The sequence below is a fragment of the Diprion similis genome, chromosome 2, assembly GCF_021155765.1.
Source record: "Diprion similis isolate iyDipSimi1 chromosome 2, iyDipSimi1.1, whole genome shotgun sequence".
NCBI classification, from domain to species: domain Eukaryota; kingdom Metazoa; phylum Arthropoda; class Insecta; order Hymenoptera; family Diprionidae; genus Diprion; species Diprion similis.
This window is the reverse complement of record NC_060106.1, coordinates 14,632,032-14,653,539: the sequence shown is the minus strand read 5'-3', so window position 1 is coordinate 14,653,539 and position 21,508 is coordinate 14,632,032. Positions and strand designations below refer to the sequence as shown.

The 21,508-nt window shown below is 34.3% G+C and overlaps 3 protein-coding genes across 7 annotated transcripts; 1 reads left to right on the top strand and 2 right to left on the bottom strand.

The window, feature by feature from the left end:
* Positions 1–3,299: 3,299 nt before the first annotated feature.
* On the bottom strand, positions 3,300–7,680 carry LOC124416608 (cell cycle control protein 50A). 3 transcript variants are annotated; one of them, XR_006930786.1, is made up of 5 exons: positions 7,503–7,680; positions 6,104–6,934; positions 5,379–5,544; positions 4,682–4,870; positions 3,300–3,611 (listed from the first exon to the last, which is right to left on the bottom strand). XR_006930786.1 is itself a non-coding variant. In XM_046897833.1 (5 exons), exons 1-4 carry the CDS (start codon positions 7,552–7,554, stop codon positions 4,858–4,860), a joined length of 1,062 nt encoding a protein of 353 aa, XP_046753789.1. In that variant the 5' UTR covers positions 7,555–7,680; the 3' UTR covers positions 3,300–3,611; positions 4,815–4,857. The 3 variants fall into 3 exon arrangements, 2 of the variants coding, with proteins under 2 accessions (XP_046753789.1, XP_046753787.1); XM_046897833.1 differs by having other exon boundaries at positions 4,815–4,870; XM_046897831.1 differs by lacking the exon at positions 4,682–4,870.
* Positions 7,681–8,039: 359 nt separating this feature from the next.
* LOC124416609 (UV excision repair protein RAD23 homolog B) lies at positions 8,040–12,165 on the top strand. Its single transcript, XM_046897834.1, has 6 exons — positions 8,040–8,254; positions 8,363–8,435; positions 8,644–8,803; positions 9,268–9,405; positions 9,495–9,814; positions 10,093–12,165. Exons 1-6 carry the CDS (start codon positions 8,189–8,191, stop codon positions 10,398–10,400), a joined length of 1,065 nt encoding a protein of 354 aa, XP_046753790.1. The 5' UTR covers positions 8,040–8,188; the 3' UTR covers positions 10,401–12,165.
* A 2,098-nt stretch (positions 12,166–14,263) lies between these two features.
* LOC124416600 (protein zyg-11 homolog B-like) lies at positions 14,264–21,372 on the bottom strand. 3 transcript variants are annotated; one of them, XR_006930783.1, is made up of 11 exons: positions 20,386–21,372; positions 19,747–19,948; positions 18,904–19,135; positions 18,592–18,786; positions 17,908–18,305; positions 17,003–17,148; positions 16,244–16,632; positions 15,751–16,120; positions 15,284–15,623; positions 14,950–15,168; positions 14,264–14,854 (listed from the first exon to the last, which is right to left on the bottom strand). XR_006930783.1 is itself a non-coding variant. In XM_046897819.1 (10 exons), exons 2-10 carry the CDS (start codon positions 19,874–19,876, stop codon positions 15,020–15,022), a joined length of 2,349 nt encoding a protein of 782 aa, XP_046753775.1. In that variant the 5' UTR covers positions 19,877–19,948; positions 20,386–21,372; the 3' UTR covers positions 14,921–15,019. The 3 variants fall into 3 exon arrangements, 2 of the variants coding, with proteins under 2 accessions (XP_046753775.1, XP_046753776.1); XM_046897819.1 differs by lacking the exon at positions 14,264–14,854 and having other exon boundaries at positions 14,921–15,168; XM_046897820.1 differs by lacking the exon at positions 14,264–14,854 and having other exon boundaries at positions 14,921–15,168; positions 17,914–18,305.
* Between the last annotated feature and the right edge of the window lie 136 nt (positions 21,373–21,508).

The window sequence follows — 21,508 nt, the reverse complement described above, 5'->3', positions numbered from 1 at the left end:
ACTTAATGAGATATGAATGAAAATTATAACCTATGTTGACACGTTGCAAAATAGCTTAAACACAATCTGCGATTTTTTTTTTCGTATTCCGTTTACAACATGTATCGATCAATGGAAACTGAGCTTGCAATCAATTGTAAATTACTTACATCACATGTGCCGATTATTTGATTGAATAAATTAAAACTTGATGGTTTACATAATTGAAATTTGTTTTGGAACAAGTGCTTCAACTGGGAGATAATCATAAACAGCATGAAAATAAAGTTTAGTACTAATATGGCTTCCAAAATACAACATATAGGACAGATTGACAATATAAAACGCCGTGCAATCGATAATAGATCATTTAAATGATATTAGGACATTCATGTGGGTAATCATACTTCATTATTCCAAATAAATCAATGATTGAACTCTGCAAGCATCGCAATGACGGTTACGTTAATCCACGAAATTTGGCCTTATTACCAAAACAGTTCGGATGGCCACGGATTTCCTATCGGACAATTTTTGTCCTTGCATTTATTTCAAAGAGAAAGTATGTACGTGAGAAAAATGTCCCCTTCCCCGCTGCTTATCTAAAGGTCGGGCGATCTTTTTAAGGATCCCCTACCTGGCGTGAGGCTGTGAAAGTATGGCCAAGCCCTCGCCCTTATCGGGCGGCCAATGGAACCGAGCCGTTACTCGGATTGCGTGTCCGCCATTGGCCAGATAGCGCGAGGCACGTGGGGGTGAAATCGGAAGCCAAGAGTGGGAGAGTTGGCTGCTCTCCAACCTAACTGAGAGTGGGGTACCACGCCACGCACACGAAGCCATTCACAACGCAACTCAGGGACACAACTATTTTGGGCATCTCGTATTGGAGTGAAAATCTTGTATTGGATCTCCATTCGCTTTTCAAAGAGAATTTTTTTACACTCAAAGCCTTCCCCGTAATTATGTTATCAATAACGAGGAATACTACTGATTAAACGAAAACATGTGAAAGAGTCCAATATATTTCCATTTAATCTGTGATATTTGATAATTGACATTTGGCGTCGTAGAGACCGAAGGAGAATTGAATGTGATACGTGCAAATATACTCTACTGCAACTTATCGGGAGAATTGCCTTACAGGAGACAGCAGCCGTTGATAAAAAAAAACCAATTGTACCTAATCCCTGATAGGATAATTGAATGAAATCTATACGGCATACCTCCGTGTGGATTATAGATGTATTTCGACCTTAAAGTAATTGATTTAAATTAACGTTGCTTTAAGAATTGAATCAATACTAGAAGTAGACCTAATTGGGGGACCTGAATGGAGTAGCTACGAGACTGGTATAAAATGCATGCACGCACACAAGCCCAGCACGACAAGCGAACGTAAATAGCAGCATCACTAATCGAAAAACTATTCGCCCCGCGTGAGGAAAGTCCCTTTTTTTTAGCATAATACAGCGCGATACGAGTACGCCCCACTGTAGCGAACGAAAAGTGAAAAACAGCTGACAGTCGCGGTAGCGACGTGCGAGATGGATGAACAAGTGAGCATCTATACCGGAAAATGGCCGCGTTACGAGAAATGAAACTGCGTCGCATCTGCAACGAAAATAGTTATAAACACTGGGAGTCCTAATAAGCTTCATAAGGTCCCCCTAGGAGCCGTGCACAGCGTGAATGTAGGGGGAGAAACATGGCGGGTCCCCGTATAGCGAAGTCGCCTAATAATACGAAAATCTAAAATAATTTCTAGTAAACACTCACCCATAGGATTCTTGTTAACGTGCCCCGAGCTACGGGGTCACCCCCCCTTAAAACACGGAAACAAACACTTTCATTGGTCCAACGCTGTAACGTCATAAACAATCAAACAAAACCTATCGCTTTCCCCCTCTACGGTAACTCGAAGATCACCACTTTAGTTCAGATTAGCGCCGCTATAGTTACCGCAATACACAAATGAATACTTTCGGCATTTATTGCCTTTTAATTGATTCATTCATTAATGTTTGTACGCGTGTCATATCTAACATGTTAATCGTATTCCATTCAATTTAGATTAACATAACCTTAAAAGTGTTCATGTCATAATGCTACTTTCTAACAATATTCTCCGCATAACAAAGGAAATTGAATAAATCACTGATTTGCCACCTTTTTTCTTGAATAAATGCTAATTGCCTGTAATTAAAACTAAGTACGGTGGTCAGAATAATCAAAATGCTTTCCACCATGCGAGAGAGGGGAGGTTGAGGTGCGTGAATTATAAAACCTCTCAACCAATAGCAATTCTCGTCTGAATTCCGTGGGCGTGGTCTGAATCTCAATGCGACGCTTGTAGGCAGTGCCGTTGATTGGCGTCTACCTAAAATCACAAATTGTGTTCTCTTTTTTTCCATTAAAAAATGTCTCGTCGTGCACTTAAATTAAGAACAGAACTGACCTTCGTAGATATTGAACCTTCCTATAGTGAGAAACTATTTCTCTTCAACGTTTTGAAAGATCTGAGATTTTGAGGTTAAGTTGATACTTGTGAAATGCTTCACACGGTATCTTATGTATTGGCGTTCTGCTAGACCGTTCCTGCTACATTTCGCGTGAGATTATTGTAGGAGGGTATGTTAATGGTTACAGTGCATTACTATGTTACAATTGATTTATTACACCGTTTCTTAAGTACCATATTAATGACCTATTCTATGAAACATTATATAAAATATTCCAATGCGTAATAATAAATTAAATACTGTAAATTTGTGTTCTTTAAATAATATGACTATGTAATAAAATTATGTTGAGTAGTCATAAAAAATTATATTATATAAATACATATTTATAACTAGTTATCTAAAATTATCACATGCAGAGGCACGTCGATGATACCATAAAGTTACACCTGTTGGAATATTTGGTAGTTTCAAAATTGATTATAATATTGAATCAATATTTAATATTACACTCATTCTGAGTCCATCAGGAACTATCATCATACATTTCGCTTTGTTTTTATTAAAGGTATAAATCAAAGCCAAATATTACTACATCTGGTTGATTGGTATATTTTAAATCCTAGTGTTGCAACCCTTTTGTTTATTCCAGTCATATATTTCTAGTCTTTGAATTCTTTGAAACAATCGATTCAAGGCAGCTTTTTTAGATTGAAAATATATTATATGTGTTACGTACAAAAAACAAATTGGCAACAGTCACAAGAATAGAAAAAGGATATGAACAAACAATTGTGACTGTTTCAAATTAAGTTAAGAATTAGCCAACAAATATGTTGCAAAATATTACAATACATTTTATATCTTTGAATTTTTAAGATATTGTTTAATACTTAAGTGATTTCAAGCTAATCTAAAAATATTTAATTTAGATGACATTTAATATTGTATGAATAAATATCATAGGCAAAGAAAACACTGTTTTTCCAGTATAACTGACTAATCTTACGTTTTAATCAGAAATACCTTTCTACAGTCTAACAGTGATAAATATTTGACTAACGATTATATAAATGCTGAAATTGGTAAATTCAATTGACACTAACGACCAACATGTGACGAGTGCCTCATTGGTACGGTGTGTTCTGGCTAACGTTGATCATCTGGTTTGTACTGAAAAATATATGTATAAAGTTTACGCGGTTGTAGAATGTCATTAGTTTAGTTAACAAGCAGATGCTGGAAGTACAACCACAGGCAAACAAATATATGCTACGTATGATATTACAGAATGTACCTGCAAAATGAGAATTTCCTTTTGACCCATGAGACACATATTTAATTTCAAATCTTGACCATGATATTAAAATGTAACATATGAATGTACATGTACACCTCTGAAGAGTACATGTATATAAGCTGTAATATATGTACATACATATACTATTATATGTGTGTATATATATATATATATACATATACATATTATTACATATGTGTATTATGTATTTCAAACTGTATTATCAGTATGTTTCTTAAAATGGAATTTAGTACTAGAAGCATCCATGTACGCTAGGTATTCAACTGAATCTATTATTGCTATGTTTATAACATATTTCTATATAATTTTCTTTATACACTGATAACTTTTGATTGTGTGATTTAAATTCTGGAGATTCGTATTGAGTGAAAATTTTTCTTTGTGGAACAACTTTATCGAAACCCTTTATATTATCCGGTAAAGCTTGCTACAGTATTGTCAAATTTTTATGAATCCTAAAGTACTTATGATTTACTAAACATTCATCTTTCTTAGAAAATTTTGTAGCGTTTGATAGTCGTGCGAACATACAGACAACTTTATATGGTTACTCATGCTTTTACATGCTTGAAATTGATACAAAAACTTATTCAGGCTCAGAAAATGTAGGGATTCACAATGCTTGCCAGGGCCATAACATCTTGTTCTACTTGAAGCAATTTTAACATGTTACTAATATTTGTTAATTCCCACACCCTAATTTTAAAGGATCACTTATAATTCGTCTTGTATAGTACAATTTCAGAATATATGAATATTTGACTCCTGTTATCAGTTAGATTACAGGACAAAGAATCGTGATTTATTCCGTGCGAGAAGAAATTATAACCATTGCATGATCCATTGCACATTAAATATGTGAATTTAAACTAATATATTATATCGCAAAACGAAATAATTCTTTGCAAAAATTAAAATTCACCTAGACTAGTATTATGTGTAAAAAAAATTTTGCTTGTGTTGGGTGTGTAATAAAGCAATCTTTAAACTCATGGGCCTCAGTTGTAAAGTATTTCTTGAAGAAACTTGGGAGACTTAAGACAACAAACACTTACAACAATAATTAGGAAGCCCTAACCGTGATTCTGGGAGCCGCTCTTACATTAGTTTGCTGCGCAACATACACACATAATATCACAGTAATTATTCGTGTGTATTTTCGACTTTATATTGCATGTATGTACATCTGTTGGTGTCTAAAAATTTTGTGTCCAGTTAAAAAATTTAACTAAAATTTGGCATTTTTTGTTACTAATTTATACAAAATAAATGTATGAAGCATTTACTATTAGATCGAATTGGATTCCAATTATGAACTGGAGGTTCAATCGTAAAGCTGAGTGTCACATTGAACTATAAGAAAGCATATGATAACAAATGTTGCACGTAATGTGATAGAAGTGTTATTTAATTTTGTATAATTACTTACAACAGATAGCAATACAAATCCGACATCGGTAAATTTTTTTATCATCAAAGAGAATAAATATCATCCATAAATTATTTCAATGTTGACACTTTTCTTTTATAATTAATCTCAGATCACTATTATGTACAGTCAGCAAATAAACATTGTTGAAATAAAATTACTCAAAAAATAAAAGAGGAAAATCACTCACCTCTTAGAGCATTTGATATGGATAATCAACAAGGCAATTCCCAGTATCAAACAGACACAGCCTACTACAATATAGGCAATGCCAAGGAAAGGGTTTTTACCCCCTAACAGTGAGGTAGTACTTAATATCATCCGTTTGGTACCTTCAAATGCTGCTACAGGATATGCTGGAATAAAGAGCAAGATGGAATGTTTAGAAATTAATTTACCATCCTAATTGCCAATTATTAGTTGTTACAGAAACATCCAGCGATTAATGATGATAAGTTATTCTAACAAAATGTATGAGTGTCCAATCATTCCTTTGAGATTGAACAATTGGTTTGATGAACAAAAATTAAATTTAATGTAAGCAAAATAAATAAAATTAATCATTTTTGATAAATGTGAATAGGTGTTTGAAACACTGGAATAATTTATTCAGGTTTGACAACCTCATAACACGATGTGTCATCTGGTATCATTAACTAAGTATGTTCCAAAGAGTTCAGTGTTCCGTAGAAGCTTTTTAAACAAATTTTCTTAATGAGCACAATGTTTCAGCTATTAGGATACATATCAATAAATTTACGCATTCAGAGTGGTTATGTGATTGAGATTATTTTCACAAGGTCTGTCTAATTACCACTTTGCAAATAACTCTTCACAACCATGAGATAGGATAAAAAATAGTACCACTAGCGGTGATAAATATCAGAGTTATAGTCCTGCTATCTAATTACTTACAATATTTCACAATGAGGCTGTAATTTCCCTTAACCAATCCTCCCTTGAAACTATCTTGAGAGTGATCAATTCTTCGATACAGTTTCCTGAAACTAGGAAGGGCTGCTGTTCTCATCCAGACAATTAGGTCTTCGTTTTGGAATCCGTTGTTGCTAACATTTTTTGTATCCAATTCATAAATTGCTTTGGACCAATTTTTTGGTTTTGCATAACCGCTGAAAGCCTCTTCCAAAGTAGCATAACCTTTAGGATTTGCGAACTTGATGGATTTATCAGAAGGCCAAGCTATGCCATAATTCAATAATGGAACAAAATTCTGGTGCACATGGGACCAAAGAGTCAACTCATCGCTGAACAACGAATTTGCTATTGCTCCACAAGGGGCTATAGGCATTTCAGAGTCATTTACGTAAGAATAAGCAAAAGGTTTACAGTCACTGGATGGTGCCATATTCAACTGGCCCAAAAGCTGGTTATCGTCACGAGATTTAACGTATCGTCTATGATTCTGATAAAAATTGGTCAAGCCATAGTACATATAAACGTTGCCACCAAATTCGTTTGTCAATGTGAAGTTAATTTCACAATAGCACACAGCTGACGAATTCAAAGCAATGATGTCGGCGCATTTCGTTTCGTTACCAGAAGCTGAACTATTGGAAATGCAATTTGTGTAATCGATGGAATGTTCCCTGACCTCCTCCGAAAAGTAAAGTAATCCTATGCCAACTGGTATGAAAGCTATTCCTATTACGAAAAACGTTGGAAGAACTGTTCCAGCTGTAAGAATTGGTTGCCAGGCAGGAAGCCGTTGCTGTTTGAATGCACTATCTGAAAAATAGTAAAAAATATCAAGGTTATTTCATTTTTCAATGAATTTGATGAAAGGTTTTGCTGCGTTTGTCAAAAATCACTGAACTCTAATAAAGCTGCAATAATACATGGCAGTGTGATAGCGATATCACGTATTACCTGTAAGTAAATGAATTTTTTCTTTTGACACTCAATAGTAACTTTTTAGACGGGACTCTCAGGAGAGAGACGAAAGGCCATCGCTGGCGAACATCTCCCTCGATTCGGGTTGCCAGCGTCAACGCACCTTTCAGTATTATTAAAGTTCAGTGTGGAAAGTAAGGTTATGTTGCGCACCAGTGAATGTATGAATTATACCACTAATACGTTACTATAATGAACATATAGATTACAGGGATCATTTGTCGCAATATGATAAGAGTGAGCTAGGGACACGGCAAACCAACGGACATTTCATGTCTAAAATCAATAATGTGTCATGAGAATTATGTAATGACAGATTACTGCGACATGTCAAGGAAATTCTTCGACAATATTGATCTTACGTTTGCCTGAAGAGGTTTAAAAAATACAACATCTTACTCACCGGATGGTTTTTTAGTCTTCGGCAAGGCGGAGGGGTCCGTCAAGGTCGTCATTTCTATAGAATCCTTAATTTTCTCTAGACTTTGACAATTCTCACGACCTCACTATCGCCATTTGCGATTGATGTTTATACACTCGGTTTGTGACGACAATCACTGACGACACTGACCTCAAGGTGTGTGCGGAGTGATACGGAGAACTAGTCAACACAGCAATTTATTAAAGGAATTTTTAATGCACCACTTACTTCTCTTAATATATCGTACGTAAGGTATTTGCAATTAGGATGCTTCCCAGGGAATGATCACCATTTCTCTGTCAACCAGCCGGCAGTGGAAGCGTTATCCCTATATCTCAAGGGAGGAGTTTTATGACTTAATACGGACTCCTTATAGTATTGGCAAAACGTGATTTAAAAAAGAAAATTAAAATGATGAATGAAATATTTTTTCACTTCCAGTCCGCGCGAGACGCGTACGTTCATTGAGAGCCGAGCGAGTCACGGTTTCCTCTTTTCATTCGCTTTGAATCACGTCGTGAAAAAGGTTCATGGCGCTCACGAGCTCCGAGTGCCGAATCATCAGCGCTAAAATATCTATCAAAACATCATTTTATTTCGTGAGATTCTCAGGATACTTCGCCTTAATTAGTACTAATTAAAGTAAGCGTGTGTGCTGACGATTCAAAATGATTATTACGCTTAAAAATCTTCAACAACAGACGTTTATCGTCGAGATTGACCCCTCGAAAACGGTGAGTAAAAACTGCATTAAAGTGGCCGAAAATGTCTTTTTTTTCGGTTTTAATTCTAACACTCTTAGTTACTAATGAAAATCTTACTTATTCTCATTGCTTACTCAGGTTAAAGAATTAAAAGACAAGATCGAAGTTCAGAAGGGTTTTCCGGCTCAGCATCAAAAACTCATATACGCGGGTAAGCCAATATCCCTACCATAACCTATCTTTTTTCAATTCTTAATGTCATCATGCTTTTACTGCCTGTACATACATACTTTACCTTATTCTGGCAAGCTCCGATACGTGACTCACCAAATCTTCGTATTACTATTTTAAAAATTTTATTTCGGAAAATAAACTGTTACTGATGCTGCACATTCCAAATACATTTCTTATGTGTGCAGGAAAAATATTGACCGATGAGCAGCCTTTAACTACCTATAATATTGACGAAAACAAGTTTATCGTGGTTATGGTAACAAAACCTAAGGCTGGCGCCGGCCCGAGCACTAGTGAGGAACAGCATGCTGACGGTGACAATAACAAAGAACACACAGCAGCTCGGTATGATTGCCTTCTGTTAATTCAAACATAGGAAACATTTTTTAAATCAGCATTACAACAGATATCTGCTGATGAAAGAATAATTTATGTGATCATTTTTTCACATATTTACATTGGGTACGACTACGTGTGATAATTCTGAATTACGATCAAAATTGTTCTTTACTAAAGTATTGGTGTCTGGGAGTTGGAGAGTAATGGAGAAAGGAGACTATATACCCAAAGAGCAATTTGTCACTATTACCATGCATTTAGCTTACTTAAAATAACGGGATTTTTTCGACTGTTTTTTTACTTATAAAAAATGCACTTTTCAAATTTGAGTCAATTGAATTAAATGTTTCCTATTGTTTAAGTAAGGGCAACGCAAACTCAAAACCACTCGTTACGTGTAGGATTAACTAACACATGTAAGTAAACCATTTTTCGACTACAAATTGACCAATACATGCTTACATGTTTAGTCCAGCGACATTAGCTACAACTCCTGCGACTCCAGAAGACCCACCTGCAGCAGTGTCACCGACTGGAATTCAGGCAGAAAGTGCTTTATTGATGGGAGAAGAATATAATACAATGGTCAATAACATTATGGATATGGGGTCAGTAGAAGCTACGTATACAATCAAGTTTATTTTAAATATAACTGATGTGAAACAAACGACTCACAGATTTATTTCAAATTGTTCAGGTACGATCGAGAGCAGGTTGAACAAGCTTTAAGAGCAAGTTTCAACAATCCTGATAGAGCAGTAGAATACTTACTCACTGGTATTCCAGCTCAGCTATTTGAGGATCCACCTGAAGACCCTCCTGAAGCCCAGGACCAGGCTCAAGATCCCTTGGCATTCTTACGCACCCAGCCACAGTTTCAACAAATGCGTCAAGTGATTCAACAAAATCCGCAATTACTAAATGCTGTACTACAACAGATTGGACAGACCAATCCAGCCCTACTACAATTGATTTCGCAGAACCAGGAAGCCTTTGTTCGCATGCTCAACGAACCTGGTACTTTTGAATCTTATGTCATATCTTTTTTGGCAAAATAACATTGAGCATTAAAAAAGTAGAGCTTTTTTGACTTCCTTGTATACAGTCATCTGATTCATTCTGTACAAAAAACTTGAAAACAACTAAGAAAGATTCCGACTCGCAGAACTGATCATTTGTAGCTATTTTCGTTGCGTGTCATTGGTGGTTCTCATGTACCTATTTATCTCGACTATGAAGATCCAAATTACTTTTTGAACTCGTAGAATCTTAATCGATGCCTTACGTTCGCATAGTTGGTGCTGCGGCTGGAGCAGTTCAAGGAACGCCTGCAGCAGCGGCTGCTGTAGCCCAAGGAGGACTTACAGGTGGTACAGGTACCGTTGCGGGTGTTGGTGCTGGTGCTGGGGCAGGTGCGGGAGCAGGCGCAGGTGCGGGTCTTGGAGCCGGAGTGATTCAGGTGACGCCACAAGACAAAGAAGCAATCGAAAGGCTGAAGGCACTGGGATTCCCTGAACATCTTGTTGTTCAGGCTTATTTTGCATGTGAAAAAAATGAAAACCTAGCGGCTAACTTTTTGCTGTCGCAAAATCTCGATGATTGAGAACCCATACTTAGGGGACCGCGTGTCACAGAGTTAACAGATGCTAGAGACAAGAATCAACACAATGGCTATGTGGTCAATTAATCTCATCATGCTTTTAATGCACGAATGGCTTTGTTGCTAACAATTCTCTGGATGGTGCAGACGAAACAGGCATTCTCATGTAACGTCCTTTGATAAATATAATTCTCTTTCATCTAGAGATAGGAGAAGTATATTATGTAAATTTCTTATTTTAAATATTAACATTTCAAGTAGTAATCTTACATACCAATATTAAGTCTTTCATTACTTTAGAAAAAAAAAAGTTGAAATTGTCTTTAGTAGCTATTTTTTTTTTTTTTACTAGTTAGTTCAGTGGCTCTGTTATAATATCTCATGTGTACAATGCAATACAAATTCTAAAAACTTACAATATAGTATACCATAAAATTGACGTTGATGTTATACGTCTATATTTTCGGTTGTATAATAATACATAACACTTCTGCAAAACGAATATTAATAATAGAGCCAAAACTAACGAATGCCTAAACATAATAGCCCAGATTAAATATAATAATACGAAAAAAAAATTCGTAATTCGAGACTTCATTTTCTCGTACAAAGTTATTCACAGTCAAAGAATTGAATTTTATCTATGCATAGTCAAACGATAGAAATTCTTTTGCTTTGTATACCATAAATTGCGAACCAAAAATGTAATAATAACATTTTTCGAGGATGGATGATAAGAGTGACAATTTAAGATATCTAGAATTTGTTTAATCTTGTTTAATAAAAAAGTTAGCCAAACTGTTGCACAAAGTTCAATATACTCCTTTAATTTGTAGATACAATTGGGCATTTTCTTAAGAGATGCAGCAATATATTTGCGCACAAAACTTTCATCGTCCAACAAAGCTTGTCAAAAAACTGGCACAGAATCGTCGAAGACCTTAGTGGGCTCAAATACGGATGGGTAACACGATTCGCAGTTGTCTGTGCGATTAGCTACAATGTGATAAGACGTCACTGGAGAGAAATGAAGCTGAAATTGTAAATTCGAATATCCATCTTGACCACAAATTATTGTTATTTATCATGATGTTACTCTTACAAACTCTTATACACTGTTGTCTCTAAAGTCAAGTTACTCTGTGACCGTCACGAAATTAAGTTTTCATACCAAGAGATGGTGAAATTAAATTTTTGTATAGGAAAAACCCGATAAAAATATATGGAGTGTGTGTCTATATTCATAGACATACATATATGCAAGTACACATATGCATAGACTCACGAGAAAAAAGTGGAGCTTTTTTGAAATGTAAAATTTAAAAATGAATATCAACAAGCAGCCATTACAGTACGCAATATTTTCTTCAGGCAAGATTACAACACCAACTAAACTATTGCCTACAAAGAAATCACAAGGTTACCAAATCAGTTGGAGTTGCCTCAGTTGCTTGAAAAAAAAATAAACTTAATAGTTAAATTGAATAGCATGGATATTGCACTGCAATTGGCTAAACAATAATTGCGAATAAATTTTTAATGTGAATTTACGAGACCGTTTTATTGCAAGTCTCGATATAATGATGGGGCTGATGGAAAAGAAATTGGATAATAAATTTGTTTTTTGACAAAAAAAGAAAAAAAAACAGTACAAGATTGTGCGTAAACGTTAACAATTAGCTGCAGTTTCTTGACTTTACACGTTTACCTTCACTGTTTTGTACGTATTGTTACTATCTTACAAAAAAATGATACGTTCTCCAATTTCTTAAAAATTATGGCAGTTGATTGATGATAATGATAAGAAGACTACTAAACGAATTCTTCTGTTATGACACACCCAAAACACCTTGTAATACTTACATAGCATAAATAAATATGTTAAGATTTTCAAAAACGTCTGGTGCTTTATATACTTTCACCCGCATACTGTTGTTTATTTTTATTAATTTTATTACTATCAATACTTTACGTAACATGTTCTAATAAGTATGAACATAAGACACATTCTCAATTCCTGCAGAGATTGAAACTCAGCAAGAGCAGTTCATTGGATGGAAACTAGACCAACAATTCTGTGCCTAATACTTCTTGAAAATTATGAAACCGTTATTTATTTTATTATTACATATTACACATGAAAGGCGTGTTTACTGGCAGTGTGCGTGATACGATTGATGAGTCAATTATTTCAAAAACAAGAAATAGAATGTTTCAAATTTACCTTTTTCGATCCTTCCTTTTCGATATTTTATGAACGTCTAACATTGCTAAAACTTGCTGAATGTATTCCAAATAATATGCAATAGAGAAGATTTGAAATATGACTGTTTTGAATAAATCCAGAATTAATTTTTTGTTTGTTTATTTCACATTAAGGGTTTTGAATATCAAGTAGTGTAAAATGGTTTCGGGCAATTGGACTGAATGTATGAAAAGTTTACTAATCTGTAAAATACCTGGTAGAATTCCTATTGTAAATAATTCCTAATATTTGAATCCACCAGTTGATCCGGCATATAAAGCATAACAAAACCAACAACACATTATACATTGACATAAGAAAAATATATGAAACCGTATCGAAGTAAAAGAAACCAACCGTCAGTATTAAATAATTACCTATTCGTTTGAATAATATTTTTGTCAGACAAATTAATGGATAGATATCAACCAGATATAAAAATAGGCAGGCATTTCAATTTTCAATTTACAAGGATACAGCAAATCTAACAAAGATGAGTAGAAAACAATTCTGTGAAAGATATCGTGGGCAACTTTTCTGTGACATAAACTCATTCTTTTGTAAAATACCTTTATGGTTTGCAAAAACTACAAGTAACTAAGCTTTATCTATATAATCATACAGTCAACAAGCTATATAATCAATTGTTTAACAATAAATATATATATATTGTAGTTACCGTTTCATTTAGATAACTATGAAGTAAAATACTTCGATATAACTAATATTTCTCTTTTTTTTTGTATAATGGCAGAATATACTATACACATAATGTACATTTGGAGAGAAAGACATTTTTCTACATTTAATAGCCAACAAAACTTATAACATGACAATCAAGACGTAATATAGCAATATATTTCCACTCCAGGCGACATTTGTGCATTGCACTTTTGTTATGTAAGACAAAAAGTTTTAACGGAACTCTCCGAATATTGTAATCAATCTTTTCTTTTCAAATGTTTTGACTTTTACCTTAGATATTGCTGACAGTATTTTTAGTAATTATTTTACTTCAATAAGGAGATATGCATACTGAATACTTCGAAATTTATCTATTTTTAATGCATATATGCATATCTCTATTTATAGCTGCCTATTGACAATGTTTTCAACAAATACACAAAAATCAAATCAAACAAGACTCGGCCAGTATCGAAATTAAAATTGCCACTTAAAAGATTTGGTATATTAGTTCATAACAGATATACTGAGATACTCCGTACGAAACTAAGTCTATTTAAAATTTTCCGATTCTAGCTGAAAGTCTTGATAAGGATTACCTTCAAAATTCAAAATGGCAAAACACTAGTTTGTGCCGTCTTCTATCAATGAGATGCAATAAACTTATCATTATTAGGCAAGTATTGTTATCAACAGACACTCAAATCTGTTAAGAAAAAGAACAGCAATTTCCTATACATTATAGATATTTGCGAACAGATATTTTAAAATCCAAACCATTGAAAAAATCTTTTCTATAAACGGTATGAACAGTAAGTGTAATGATACTACGTTTTCCTTGCAATAAATTCAAATGAAGATATTTTTTCGTGATTGAAAAAACAATCGCTCAAGATTAAAATATGCTATACAATTGTAGTACAAGAGATGTGAGGGATTTGTACAAAATCTGCCGACAAATTCATATATATCTTCAAATTTACATTTTCTTTATGAAATTTCATAGCAAGTGAGTTCCGAAACCTACTACCGTGTAATAAATTTCTTAACACCTTGCAGGTAGCATTGATATTGAGGATACAGTCAAAGCGGGTAATAATACCCACAAATCGAATAATAAAATTAAGTTATTAACGTTATCAAAATAATTTAAATTGAGTTACATGTGATAAAACTAGCCGTTCACACCGTATCGGGAGTTTAAAAAACAGGCAAAAGATACTTAAAATCTAAGGAACAATCGTCGTTTATCATCTTGTTTTGTGGAACAGGTCTGCTCGACGTTATTTTTAGCAAGTATCACTTATTCTCTACCATCATATCAATAAATTAGTATGCTCAAATAATTTTCGTCTAAGTTTGCCAATTTACAGGATTTTGAAAATCATTTGCAAATCCGTATCTTTAATGCACTAAGTGCATATGTTCTATGTATAATATTTCTCGTTCGATCCGAGATAGCTGCTTCCGCAGTGCAGACCACACATATCCATTCACAGCCTTTTTTTTTCTCCATCAACAGTACCACCTATGTATGCGAGTAGAAATTTTTGATTCAATTTTTCATTCGAAAATGAAATTGCGCTGCGTTATACCATGTATATTACTGAAATTTAAGCTTGCCTCAGCAGAGGGATAAAATTGACTAGTATACCAGGGATATGGTACTCGTTTGTCAAATTGTAAATGGTATTTAAGGTGAACAGTGAGTGGCCAATGCTTCCAGCACAGAGAGGCACAAGGTACGCACGATAGGCTGAGTGTCACCGCTCTTCTGGTTTGCGAGCAATGCTAATATGGCACCACCACCTTCCCTCGACAGCATTCCACAATACCGTTTGGCTACAATTGAGAATAAACAATAACTACTAGAATTCTTGCAGTAGCAAAATTTTAGTACTATTAGATAATGCAACTCAATGCAAAAAGAAATGTATATCTGAGGTGGGGAACTTACGATTCTTAGTGCATACATGGTGTATTGCCCATATAGCCCATAATTGTACAGGATGTGCATCGGCGTATCGCAAAAGAGGAAAGAATGGCTGAAAACTTCGATAAGCAACCATTTCACTCTGAGGTGTTTGCCAATTGGTCACTGCTTTAGCTAATTGATCCAATAATTGCGACCTAGGTGGTAAAGACGGTACTGAAGCCCACACACATGGTCCATCACTCAACAAATGTGCAGCAATTCCTGCCGCAAAATATGATACATCAATCTGTTCGGAATCCAAAAGTGACGAGAGCATCGTTATAAAAGGAGGTTGCATTAGACATTGCCTGAGGTGAGGTACCTAAATGTGATAAATAGTTGAAATATTAATACTAGCCAATAACGATTAAATTTTAAAACAATCGATACACTAAATGTGCGAGTTTAGTAGTGAAAAAAAAATTATCCGACTCCAATCTATTGCTTACCTCAGCTATATTATTCAGCAAGCCCAAAACCTTTGTTTCGACACTAGACTCTCCTTGAAAACTTTTCAATACTTCAAGAAATAGAGCCATACCACCTTCTTCGAGAAATACGGCACATGTGGTTGCACTTTCATCAGTTAAATTCCAAAGGGCGCTTAATGTAAACTTCATGGTAATGTCCACAGATTTTGTTTGAACTTTAGACCGGATTATCGCTAAAAGTTTAGACATGTACTGCGGTTGTGCCCCCAGCATTGATGTTTCATCAGTGGAAATTTTCGCAGCCAAAATGGAGCATATTGCAACTGACATTCGATTCATTGAAGGATCATCAAACGCTGACAAACAATTCATCACAAGTCTTGCACACCTGTTCACGATGTATTTCACAATTAGAATAGTTCCTATATTCCAAAGAATATTTACTTTCACAGATTAAAGATATGGATTGCATTGAATAATCAAATAAGTTGCCTGTATGATTTAAGCCTACCTATATTTGTCAAAAGTAACATCCTGCAGTATCCTATCACTGCATAGCGTAAGTAATGTATTTTTCTGTAGTTGGTAATGATTTGGAAATGATTCCATGGCTGTCAATGTTAAATCCACAATTTGTTTTAATATCGATGGATGGATTTTATTCGCTAGGTCTCCTTTTGTAAGATTGTAGAGACATGCTGTTGCAGCCATCTGTACACCAAACTGTTGGGGATGAGCCTTCATTCCAGGTATAACTAGTTTTATAACGTCAACTCTTGCCTCACTGAAGTTTGGCGTTAAACGGAATAAATTGTAAAGGCATTTTTGCACATAAACTGGGCGGCACCAGTATCGTCTCAGTGATTCCAAAATTTGTGACTCTGATGCTGTTCCACTCACCTATGAATGGTATATGTTACAATTATTAATTGGATAAAATTATATCAGAATAAATAATAAATTAAAATTTTCAAAAGGTAGAGTAATTTTATTCAGGAGTTAATTCGTTCAATATGTAATTTATATGAAAAATTACTGCAGACATCTTTTGAAACGTCACCTTTTTAAATTTCTACAATGATAGAGTATATTGGCTTAAGTGATACGAAATTTACAGTACAAATAACATGATGGAACTAAAGAATTGAGTGCAGTTTTTTTTACAACAGCAGACAATAACTTTTTTTTTGTCACTTGCTGATTGGTAATCAGAGTACAATGAGCAAATTCAACAGCTTTTTTAAATATTGTTGTTACATATGTTACTCACCACAAGACTTCGTCTGTAACTTTTATTAATTGGATTAATAAGAGTGTCATCATAACAAGCATCTGTATGAACAAGGCCTAAAAATCTTAAATGTGGGTGAGATTTAATAAATGCTCTCAAATCTTTTCTATGTATTTCATCCTTTCCTGTAATATAAACCAAAATTATTAAAATGTCAGCAAATTTTTTTCATTTTCATAAAAATGTAATGTTGGTAAGTGAACTCTTTAAAACTTGAATTAATCAAACGTTTCACCATTTTTCTTGAATTTTTAGCAGCTGTTATATTATATCGGTCTAATAATAGAGGCCTGTTTGTTTGTGGACACAGCTGAATTTGCAAGTATCCAAACAGCTAACTAGCATTAGCATTAATCAATTTAAGTATATTATAGTAATAATCTCACAAAAACAAGGAAAAACTTAAACGATATACTAAATTCGCTAATGCTTGTAAACCTTCTTTGTATAATTTAATACTTCATCATACACATATTTTATTCATGTAGTATATTGTTGGTCAGTAAACAATTGGGGATTCAGGTATTGACAGTTCAAGCAGTTTGGAAAAGTTTGGTATACATCAAAGGTGTAGAGCAGTCACCAGAACAATTGGCAAGAAAAGTAATTATCTAGCCAGGATGTCGATACAGAGTGTTAATAATATCTATTAATGTTATTGTCTGACAAACGGAGCTTCCTAGTAATAAAAAGAATATGACAATCTATCTGCAGAATTCAACATAAAAATGAAAACGATCATGAATATACCAGACTGCTGTTAAATTTGTAAGATTCTGGAAGTTGGATATACTGACATTGATATGAGTTCTGAAACAAAAAGTGTCGAAGAGAAACAAGCCTCCAAAAATTAGCAAGATATAGTAATAGATGGTAGTATTTACCTCTACCTGAGATATCTAGACTATCTAGATTCGGCATGCAGAAACTGGATTTCAAGAGATCCGATATTTTAGATTTAACTGGAACAAACACTTGAAGCGGAACGGCATCTCTTTCATCGGATATATCCAAATTTCTCAATTTCATCAGCTCCCATAATACGGGAATCAGATTTCCACAGCTGCTCACTTTTAATTTGTACATTTTCAGTGACTTCAGTCGGTCCCTACACTTGCGCAATGGTGTTATATCGTCTACTCGTGTACAAGAAATGTCTAAATTTTCTAAGAGCTGTAGGTCTTCAACAACAATTTGGAGACCATGATTATTAAACTCAGTTCCGGAAACATTCAGAGTTTGTAAGGCTCGAAGGTTAGTGAGTGCCGCAACTACACAAGACCTAAAACATATTAATCACATGCGATGGTACAAAAATGTTTTAAGTAAATGTTTTTCTAGCATTGATTATCCAAAAAATGATTTCTTATTTTAGTCAGAATTATGTGTGTTACATCTGTAACAAATTTCGCAAATTCCAAAAGTTGAATGTGAATATGCTGAATTTGTACATTCTTGAACAATTGTTTTAGTAACAAAGTTTTAATTTCTGCTTCATTACTTCTAATTCTATGTTCATGAAAACGAAACCGCAAATCAGATAATATAGGAATATAATAATAAGTTACCCAGCATAGTCCATAAAGCTACCCTTTGCCACACTTAGGGATCTTAGATTTTGCAAACTCCATTCTCCCAAGCAGCCAATCAAATCATTGACATTAACCTTAAGTCCATCTATTTCCAAATCTACAACCTTATGTTGACTTAAAACTTTTAAGCCTTTTATAGAAAGGCTCGATGCATCCTTTAACCTCACATGCCTGAAATCAAATAAAATCTAATAGTACCGAATGCATTAGAAACATTTTCAAATTATTCCTGGCAATTTCAATATACTAAAGATAATTTGAATCGTTTTACGTATCACATATGCCTACCGTAATCTGGTCGTTTTTGCATCGAATAAAGTAATAGTCAGATCAGATAATGCTTTTCTTTCGCATAAGCTGGATAAAAGTTGATCCGATATTTCAGAAGGTAAAAATGCATCAGGATCCTTAAAACTTAGCCTGGTTGCTGAACCAGCTGATAAGTTCAGAGATGAGAGATTGGTGACTGACGATACAGTTGATACTGTTGTACTACCATCTCCTTTGCTCATTTGCTCATCTGAAATAATTTTTTGTTATTGATTTATAACATGTTTGATTTATATAAAATTTGTAAAGGTATGATAACATTTACATTTCCGCATTACTTTGTAATTTTTTGACACATTTTACAAATCGTTCCATTCTCTAATTTTCAGCATTAAAAAATATAATTTTTTTTTTGAGAATACATTACACATTTTAAATTATAACTGATGGCAATAGTGCATTCAAATGTCATTGTATATATGTTTCTAAATGTAATTGCTATAGAGTTGTACGTGTTCAAGACATTGTAGACATAGTTTAATGATATTGCTGGTTTTATGTACATTACAAAAATACAAAAATGGAACTATTATCAAATCGAGTCCATACAGGTCTCTCATAAGCCCTGTCTGAAGTAAATCTTTGAAAATATTCACATACGTTGACGTATGATCAAATATTTGTATGGAAATTGGTTTTTAATTCAATGGATGAGTGGACTAATCAGTTAACTTTGATTGTAATTCGACGTTTACTGATACGCGTCAACATTTAATAAATGGTTGAAAAACTGGAATTAATAATATAAAAAAATATTTTGTAATTTTTTTTATACAAACAGAAAGATATAGATATACTTACCAATGGCAGCAGGTGGTAGAGTACTGACAGGAAGCCCACTGTCGCCAGGATGAACTTCACATAATACCAATACATTGTCGCAAATAAAGTCTACACAAACCTCCTGAAGGCTTCTCGGAGACTCGAACATAATTATTCTTTATTCAAATATCTCTCAATAACACTTCCTTTAGACCCCGATAGTGTTATATTACAGTAATTTCTAAAACATGCGATAAACATATGATATGATCACTTCTCAGAGATATTTAATACACGCAATTTCTGCACCATCACACAGTATTGCATAGCCATTAAAACCTTCGACTTAACCTTACTTTTGAACTAAAAACATTTGAGACTCTACAGATGTTTAAAATTTAAATGTTCCACAACGAAGATAACACGTAGTAATTGCATAATCTGAACCCTAAAACTATAATCACACACTTTCTCTGTCCTCCGAAATCTACGCATACAGACACATCGTCAACTCCCCATTAACGTAGCTACACCTTTGTTGGTTTGACGTTACTTTTCTCAAACATATCTTACCTAATTTTATGATATCAATTAGGCTTTTAGACTTACTTTAACCTTACATACATGCTCTGGTGACACAAAATTACTTGAATAAATATAATACACGGCAAGACTCACCTCTGCACGAACGGCCATGTTTAATACTATCGAGCTAGAACTGTCAAAGTGTCAGATGTGACATAGAAAACATGAACGACTTTGCTTATACGTATGTGTGTAAGTCGTACAGGTCGTACATATCAGCTGTATGCTAAATTGATCAAAACACTTTTCCGTGCAACGCATTTTAATTATTCACAAATTATGCCTGCTCAAGTTACACTTTCGCAATAATGCGATGAAGTGCACAGTTACGATCTTAGGTCTTGTTCTCTGACATTTTTCGAAATAACAAAAAAATGACGTATACTCTAGTATCGATTGTACAAACATACGTTACGTACAATATGCGACGATATCGTATTCAATAATTTTGCAATCCAACGTTCGAAAAGAAGACATAATTTGACACAGATTCCGAAAGAGCCTATGGTGTCATATACTTATGTACGACACATAATAATAATAGGTGGTCACATTTAGAAACTATTGATACTCTACAGTTGCGCGAAAGGGCGGCGAACGCGTCTGATATTACACTACACGGCTTTCGCAAATAAGACACAGAGAAAGGAATGAACCAAATAATCTCTAGGCCATGAGAAGTAAAGTTGTTTTTATAATATTACTCAATTTTTAATCGAAGCAATTCACGTATGTGCATAAATAAATGGTTCAGCAGCTCGGCGCTATTTTTTTCACTCATGCTAATTATAAACTAGTTTGAAGCTGGCAAGTGGCCATGACTGTCGCAATTACAATTCACGATTTCCTTCTTCGCAACTGAATGATAAATAAATAATAACCGGATGATCTTTTGCTCGTTTGAAGACGACTGTATTTAGAATTATTGATTCCACAATGACAAAGGTGCAGGTCCGTCTTCTTCCAAAATTGACTTCCTTTTACCATTTAAGAATCCAGCGATGTTCGAATACATATTCAGCCCACAGATTTTTGCAAAAGCTCTGCAAGTTTTGACCAACTAACGATGGTCACTGATATTTACTTTAAAACCTTATTCCAACAACGTAATACAAACGCTTTGATCGTCAGTTCACTGTTCGGTCCATGGTGATATCTCGCGTGAAACTGTAGTATTTCTTGGCATGAGAAATGAAAAATTATAATAGTTGAATAT

Bases quoted from the DNA above. Each gene is read 5' to 3' on its own strand.
- LOC124416600 (XM_046897819.1), bottom strand. From the start codon at position 19,876: ATGTTCGAGTCTCCGAGAAGCCTTCAGGAGGTTTGTGTAGACTTTATT. The intron at 18,787-18,903 runs GTAGGCATATGT...ATTTGATTTCAG, and splicing joins GCAAAAACGACCAGATTACG to GCATGTGAGGTTAAAGGATG. The intron at 17,149-17,907 runs GTAAATACTACC...TTTATATTACAG, and splicing joins TCTAGATATCTCAGGTAGAG to GAAAGGATGAAATACATAGA.
- LOC124416608 (XM_046897831.1), bottom strand. From the start codon at position 7,554: ATGACGACCTTGACGGACCCCTCCGCCTTGCCGAAGACTAAAAAACCA. The intron at 6,935-7,502 runs GTGAGTAAGATG...ACTATTTTTCAG, and splicing joins GAAGACTAAAAAACCATCCG to ATAGTGCATTCAAACAGCAA. The intron at 5,545-6,103 runs GTAAGTAATTAG...TCTTTATTCCAG, and splicing joins CAGCCTCATTGTGAAATATT to CATATCCTGTAGCAGCATTT.
- LOC124416609 (XM_046897834.1), top strand. From the start codon at position 8,189: ATGATTATTACGCTTAAAAATCTTCAACAACAGACGTTTATCGTCGAG. The intron at 8,436-8,643 runs GTAAGCCAATAT...TTATGTGTGCAG, and splicing joins TCAAAAACTCATATACGCGG to GAAAAATATTGACCGATGAG. The intron at 9,815-10,092 runs GTACTTTTGAAT...ACGTTCGCATAG, and splicing joins TCGCATGCTCAACGAACCTG to TTGGTGCTGCGGCTGGAGCA.